The 8,267-nt window shown below is 47.1% G+C and overlaps 1 protein-coding gene across 1 annotated transcript in view; it reads left to right on the forward strand.

Moving 5' to 3' along the window:
* The window catches only part of LOC141106668 (integrase/recombinase xerD homolog), a 124,440-nt gene extending 116,584 nt beyond the window's left edge, over nt 1–7,856 (forward strand). Inside the window, exon 2 of the mRNA XM_073597609.1 lies at nt 7,113–7,856. Within this exon, the coding sequence (XP_073453710.1) occupies nt 7,113–7,856 (744 nt within the window). The remainder of the gene's footprint in view (nt 1–7,112) is intronic.
* The last annotated feature ends 411 nt before the right edge of the window (nt 7,857–8,267 follow it).

The raw sequence follows: 8,267 nt of genomic DNA on the forward strand, positions 1-8,267 counted from the left end.
GGACTGCAGGTCTCACATCTCTTTATACTGATCACAGAAGGACAGATAGCTCTCTCCTCTACTCCTCTATGTAGTGTGATGGTAACCACGTATAGCATATCTGAGTCTTCTGGGCAGAGAAGGAAAGAGGACACTACATAGTGTAGTAGTTCAAATCAGTTTTATGAATAAAGGTAATTATTCACAAGCAAGGAAAATATATCAGGCAAAACACTGGAAAATTCCACCCGTCCAAGCCAGTGTGACAAAGTCACCGCCTGGCTCCGCTCTTTAATGTTTTGTCCTAAAGAATGTCTTCTGAGGTATGTCATCGTTTACAAACAAACATGACACCTGCATCTGTTAAAATGCATTTGCATAGTGTGTACAAAATATTATAGATACAAATGTTTTAAAAATCTGAATAAAAGTGTAAAATAACAAAACATGTTTTTTACATTTGTGCCCATTTATTAGCTTATAATAAAAAAAAATGAGCAGGTACAGTAATTGATTAAAAATAAAAACAAAAAAGAAAAAAGACCTAAATAAAATGTCCTTAAGTATAAACATTTTTTATGTAGGCAAATTAGTCACTGAATTATTGTCATATTTGGTCTGAACATCTAGGTTTCAATGGACTCTGATCATGAAATGGTTAAAGGGGTGGTAAACTAGACATGTGCCGTTCATTTCATTCCAAATGAAAATTCAGACGAATTTTTGTTATTTAGAAATTCGTATGTATCCGAATTTCCAAATTAGAATAGTACCGAATGGAAAGAAATCCGAAATGACAAAAAAAAATTCGGACGAAATTTAAATTCGAATCGTTTTTGAATCGTTTTCGAATAGTTTTCGAATTCAAATAGTTATTGAATTTGAAAAGTTTTTGAACAGTTTTCAAAAACGAATAGTTTTTGAATTTGAATAGTTTTCCATTTTCCAAAGAGAATTAAATAAAATAGAAAATAAAGGAATGGAATAGAAAAAAAAAAAAAAAAATATATATATATATATATATATATATATATATATATATATATATATATATATATATATATATATATATATATATATATATATATATATATATTTTTTTTTTTTTTTTTTCTGTTCTATTCCTTTATTTTCTAGTCTATTTTATTATTTTTGGAAATCGGAAAACTATTCAAATTCGAAAACTATTCGAAAACTTTTTGAATCGATTCGAGAACGAATAAACAAAACGAATTCTGAAAACGAATTAAACGAATGAAACAAATTTGACTAAACTTTTTATGCAAATAATGAATCGAGACAAAACAATTTTTTTCATTCTGCACATATCTATTGTAAACCCCCCCCCCCCTTTTTTTTTTTTTTTTTAAATAACAAACATATCATACTTCCCCGCACTGTGCAGTTAGTTTTGCACAGAGTGGCCCTGATCCACCTCTTCTGGGGTCCCCTGGCAGCGCTATCAGCTCCTCCCCGCATCAGTAAACCCCCTAGAAGAAACGCTCTCCTTGGGTGCGGGCGCGCTCCTGAGTCCATAGACACTGAATGCCGGACTCGGCCCCGGAACACGCGTCATTGGATTTGATTGACAGCAGCGGGAGCCAATGGCTGTGCTGCTATCAATCTATCCAATCAAGATCCGAGAACCTCCGGGCAGAGAGGTAGAGCCCGTCCCCACCTTGGGAACAAACGGGATCAGGTGAGTAAAGCGGGGGGCTGGGGGGCTGCTCAGTGACAGAAGTTTTTTCACCTTAATGCATATGATGCATTAAGGTGAAAAAACACAACGCTTTCCAACCCCTTTAAGGTGGACCTAGCATAGACTATAAAATTTGATGTTTTTTATTTTGTGTTAAGAGTTACATGTCAGTGTAACCCTTTCAGGTATTTTTTACCTTTCACAGAGACCTGACAATGCCTTAATTTTCTTTTCTCATCAGAAGTACAGCACCATCTTTTAGGCCACCATCGTAATCCAGGGTCACCATCTACTTCCTGGCTTGAAATGCTGGTTTGGGAAAGCCACAGTCTAATACAGTCTCCAAACAGTGGCCTGCGGACCACATGGGGCTCTTTGCTTGCTTTTATCCAGCCCTTGGGACATTACTCCCCCTCCCTGTCACCAACAGTGGGGAGTAGTTCCTGCCACTCTATTCCTACTACTGACACCAATGATGGGGCACTAGTCTTTTTACTGACACTAAAGATGGGCCACTATTCCTCCCACTGACACCAACAATGGTGAGCTATTCCTCCCACTGACACCAACAATGGTGAGCTATTCCTCCCACTGACACCAACAATGGTGAGCTATTCCTCCCACTGACACCATGTATGGGGCACTTTTCCTCCCACTGACACAACTAATGGCGAGCTATTCCAGAGAAGAAAAGAATGCAGGCGCCTCTGAGTATGGACTATTACATATATATAATGAATCACAATAGTAGAAACTCACTTTTATTACTCAATGACAGGCACATCTTAGGTGTGTAAAGGTCCAGTGATGCATCCATGGCACTTAGTCTGCAGGTAGAGTCGAGAGAGTGAGAGTGAGGGAGAGTGAGTTTTTACTATTGTGATTCACTGTATATGTAACAGTCCATACCCAGAGGCGCCTGCATTTTTCTTCTCTTACAGACCTTGGAGATTGCTTCTGCTTCCCTGCCTAAGGCTGGCCCTGACACACTGGACTTCCTTTACTCTCCCCTCTCTTGTTTGCCACAGCGCACAGCTGTGGAACTACAAGGACTACATAGACTTTAATGCAGCAGGATCCACCACAGATTTTTGCTCCATTTATATATGTCTCTATGGCGAGCTAATTCTCCCACTGACACCATGTATGGGGCACTATTGATCTTTTATTAAAAGAATCAAGCAACCAATTTATAGAAAAGTAAAAAAACAAAACCATAGTACAAAACGTCAACAGAAATCCAAGGAATACACATCCATGTTCAGAATATTTACAATATATACATAATCCACTACCAAAAACATTTTTAGAAAACTATTTACATAAAGCAGCAGAGAGGGCCTAAGAGGCACAACACCTCACCTATGTACGCAGCCATTTATCAAAAATAAATCCAAAAAAAAAAAATCTAGGGTGATAAGAGACAGACAGCCACACCCGGGAAAGAGACTCCTGGCAGTCAGGGAGGCTTGAAACCCCTCCACGCCTTCAACCAAGCCCCCTGACTCCGTTTGTCTCTCTCAAGCACCCGAATTTTATCCACCTCATGCAAAATGTCATACACCACCACCTGAACAGGAAGGATTTTATGCCGAATGCTGACCTGACACCATGCGTTACAAGTGAAATAACGGACTACTAGGCTAACTAGAAAAAGAAAAGCCTGGAGCAACAGCATGCAATGATGTATGCAAAGGGCGCACATGACAATGGTAGCAGTGTAAGGGTTAAAGTTAATTGGTGAGTTTAGAGCCGAGGGGGAGGGAGGATCAGGGGTGGGACTAGTTAAAAGGAGTTTCTGCGCTGGGAGGGACAACAGAAAGTTTAGGAAAGTTCTCAGGTAGGTGGTGTGGCTATCATGGCTGAATTAGAGGGGCTAATGGCCCAGTTGCGGGAGGAAGCAGCGGTTAGGGGAGCCGAGTGGCTGCAGGAGACTATCGCAGCCGCGCTACAGGGCTCAACTAGGCAGGCAAGTGTAGGAGAGAGAAGCGGCACTAGAGCGCGCCGCTATCGGCCTCCTGAGCGGTTCTCGCCGGACCGCATGACGTCTGCGCAGCGGCACTCGGGTAGTCTGTCATCCAGACTCCCGGGGGGCCCTCCGGCAAAACGTGCTGCAGTGAGAGAGCGGGCCAGCGGGCGCGCGGCCCCGGCGGGACAAGAAGAGAGACGTGACTGGGATCCGGCCACAGCTAGGCCTCGGAGCGGGAGACGTACTGAGAGCGCAAGCCCCGCCCCCAGGATGACGGCGGGGAGCGCCGCCATTGCTTCAGCTGCACTGCCTGCAGGGATCCCCGGGCCTTCTAGTTCCACGGCAGGGGACAGGCAGAGAGGAGAAAGAAACAGGGCTGGACTAACAGCTACCGGAGCGGAGGCTAGCAGGGCTGAGGTAGCACACACCGGTCCTGGGAAGGCAAGCCGGAAGTCCGCCGGAGGTTTCGCTGCGCGGAGGAGGGGAAGGATGGCGAGCAACGCGGCAGCCGCGGTACACATCCAGGGCGGGCCTCCATCGGCTTCAGAGGAAGAGCCAGGTCGGAGCGGAAGAGAGGAGGAATCCGGATCGGAGGAGGATGCGGCCCCCCTGCCCAGGAGGATGGGGCCAGAAGAGGGCAGACGGTCGGCTGATGGGTCAACACCTAGGCAGCCAGGTGAGCCAACACAGATCAATGCACTGTCTAGCTTAAATGATGCATCAGATGTTAGATCGGGGATTGTAGGTTTAGAAAACAGCATAGCGGGGTCTGGCATAGGTGCAGGAACACAGGGTTTCCTGGGGTTTTTAACGGGAATTAAGGAACTAGTGCAGAGGTTGGAGGCTGCAGAGAAGCCGGGGGAGGGCCCGAGAGCTGCATGGACACAGCAGACGGGGAAGGATTTAGGAAGGGCTGGAGGGGACCCGACAACAGCGGTTGCGGCTGTGGTCACGTCACCTGATCAGCAAGCTACGGGGAGTGGAGCTGCTCAGGGGAAGGAAAAAACAGCGCCGACAGGAGAGGCGGCGGCAAGGAAGGACATCATTAGGCTGGCGGACGCGGCTCGCTGTGAGGTGTATGTGTGCTACGAAGGGCCGTTAGGAGCGCACTTGAAACAGGAAGTGCGGGAGAAATTATGGAAGGGTGAGTATGTGGAAATATTTTCATTGCTGCCCTTGGAGAAGTTCAATCTTGATAGAGTCAAGCCGGATGACTCTAAAAAAGAAGATGAGGAAAAGAGAAGGTATAGGCTGATACCTAGGACATTCACGAATTGGTTACAAGCGTTCGCGATCATGGCAAGTGTGATAGGGGAGAAGCAGCCGGAACACTGTTCGGCGCTTTTCTGCTATCAGGATGCGATTGGGGAAGCGTATAGAGTATATGGAGGTTCGGCATGGTTGCGATACGATGAACAGTTTAGGCAAAGGAGAGCGGTTCGCCCAGAGCTACGGTGGGACCATAAGGACATCAGCCTATGGATGCGCTTGATGACGACGGCGAGGGCACAAAACCAGTTTTTTCAGGGGGGAGCCGGTGGACCGTTCACCCAGGGACATTCGGCTGGAAACAAGAAAGGGGTTTGTTGGCAGTATAACTCAGGATCCTGTAAGTTTGGCGGAACATGTAAGTATAAGCATGAGTGCTCAGGCTGCGGGGGAACACATCCATCATCCAGATGCTTTAAACAAGGAAAAGGCCGACAGGGAGAGGCTGGGAACAAAAGGGAGGACTCCGGTGATGGTGGAAAGGATGCGGCCGTTTCTCGGTAAGTATCCTGACAGAGAGGCAGCATCGTTATTGGAAGAGGGCTTTGCGCGGGGTTTTAGGATTCCATGTAGTTTATCAGTGACTCCCCCGGTGCCCAAGAATTTAAAGTCTGCCCTGCAACATCCTGAAGTGGTTTCGGAGAAACTGCAGAAGGAAGTGGCATTGGGGAGGATGGTTGGCCCTTTCCCAGTAATACCCATAGTTGATTTGGTGGTGTCCCCGCTGGGCGTGGTGCCCAAAAAGGAACCCAACAAATTCAGGCTCATTCACCACTTATCCTTCCCGAAAGGGGGATCCGTGAATGACGCAATAGATCAAGATGCATGCTCAGTGACGTACACGTCCTTTGATGCTGCGGTGCGGTGGGTGAGACACTATGGGAAAGGCGCCTTGATGGCTAAGGCAGACATAGAATCAGCGTTTCGTCTGTTGCCGGTTCACCCGGATAGTTTCCGGTTGCTCGGGTGCCACTGGAACGGCGGTTTTTATGTCGATCAATGCTTACCCATGGGTTGTTCAGTGTCGTGCGCGATATTTGAACAATTCAGTTCCTTCGTGGAATGGGTGGTAAGGGATGTATCCGGGGTGAATTCGATAATTCACTACTTGGATGACTTTCTATGCATAGGCCCGGCCTCTTCTAGAGTATGCGCGGTGTTGCTGGCTTCATTGCAGCATATAGCGGGCAGATTCGGCATTCCACTGGCGGCCGAAAAAACGGAGGGACCCTGCGCGGTCATCACGTTTTTGGTTATCGTGCTAGATTCGGATGCAATGGAATGCAGATTGCCTGCTGACAAATTGGAGGATTTGAAAAAAGAAGTGGCAGGGCTGATAGGAATTAAAAAGGTACAACTGCGTAGGTTGCAATCGGTGTTGGGCAAGCTGAACTTTGCTTGCCGCATACTTCCGATGGGGAGAGTGTTCAGTCGCCGGCTGGCGGCCAGCACGAGCGGGATAAAATCGCCTAAACATTTCGTGAGATTGAGGAAAACGCACAGGGAGGACCTGAAGGTATGGCATACCTTCCTGGAATCCTTTAATGGCAGGGCAATGTGGATGTCAGGACCAGTCAGTAACTTTGACTTGGAATTGTTCACCGACGCCGCAGGATCAACAGGTTTTGGTGCTTTTTTCCGGGGAAAATGGAGCGCGGGTCCGTGGCCACAAGCTTGGATAGAAGAGGGCTTCACGAAGAACTTGGTTCTACTGGAATTGTTTCCAGTAGTTCTGGCAGTGGAACTATGGGGTGCATCATTCAGGGATCTGAAAGTGCGCTTTCATGGGGATAACATGGGGGTGGTGCAAGTGATAAACAGGGTCACGGCGTCATCTCCGCCGGTGATCAGACTGCTGCAGCATTTAATCCTAAGATGTCTACAACTGAATGTTTTCATTCATGCTGTGCATTTGCCGGGGGTGGAAAACGTTATTGCTGATGCGCTGTCTCGCTTCCAGTGGGACAGGTTCCGGGAGTTGGCGCCGGACGCGGAGCAACAAGGGATACCTTGTCCAGACTGGCTGTGGGAGATTGCGCTGGCATCATAGAGGGATGGATTAAGCGGTCGGTAAGTGAGAATACATGGGCCTCATACAATAGGGTATGGCAGGAATGGATATCATTTGTACAAGCTTTGGGGGAGGATCCGGTAGGCCAAGGAGTAAGTTCTCTATTGCTGTTTTATGTGGTCCAGAAATTGGACGAGGGCGTGTCCGTGTCAAGGATGAATACGCAGTTGGCCGGTTTGGCTTTCCTTTTCAAACTACAAGGGCAGCCCGACGTCACCAAGGAATTTTGGGTACGACAAGCGTTGAAGGGTTACAGGAGGGCGGTGGTTAAGCGTGATTCGAGGAGACCGGTAACTTTTGAGATATTGAGGGGTATTGGGGATAAGTTGGGGGTGGTTTGCTCATCTGAATACGAGGTCGTTTTGTTTAAGGTTGCTTTCGTGTTGGCATTTTTTGGAGCGTTTAGGATAGGGGAGCTAGTTAGTCCTTCCAAAAAAGTGCAAGGGGGAATTAGGTTACAGGAGGTGCAACTTGATGAGGAGGGGGTATCGATATTTTTGAGGAAGTCGAAGACGGATCAGGGGGGAAGAGGCAGGATGGTGCGAATTTATCCTATTCATGGTTCCCCCCAGTGCCCGGTGGGCACGGTCCGGAAATTCTTGAAGGTTAGGCCGGATTTTCAAGGCCCCTTACTAGTGCATCAAAAGGGTACTTGGTTGTCACGTTTCCAGTTTGTAGCTGTGTTTAAAAAATGTTTACAGGGGCTGGGGCTGGAGGAGAAGGATTTTTCATCCCACTCATTTAGGATTGGAGCCGCGACGGAAGCGGCCAGGCTGGGGTTGGATGTGGAGGTGATAAAAAGGATCGGACGGTGGGAATCGAACAGATTCCAATCTTATGTTAGGCCACAACTGGCAATAAAATTATAAGGGACAGGGTTGCTTTCTGTTGGTTTATGTGGGGCATACATTTAGTTATCTGATTAGGACAAGTATTATAGTTGGTATAGTCAATGTTGAGAATAGTGTTTTGTTTTCTTCTAATTTCAGGTGCAGCACCGAGAATGGTCTGGATTATGGGCCATTCGTATGTATGTTGGGGGGCTCGGAGGGGAGACGCTAGGCCTGAGGGTAGGCAACTAAGTTTTGACAGACGGGAAGTGTATATAAAGTGGTTTGGGATACCGGGGATGTTGTGGGGAAGGTTGGTTCAAGAGGTACAGCGATACGCAAACAGAGAGGGTCCTCCAGATGTCCTGGTGATACATGTTGGCGGGAACGATTTGGGCATTCGCTCAATGATAGACATCGTGCGGGATATCAAATTTGATATTTGGCGAT

Source organism: Aquarana catesbeiana, linkage group LG08, assembly GCF_042186555.1.
Source record: "Aquarana catesbeiana isolate 2022-GZ linkage group LG08, ASM4218655v1, whole genome shotgun sequence".
NCBI lineage: Eukaryota > Metazoa > Chordata > Amphibia > Anura > Ranidae > Aquarana > Aquarana catesbeiana.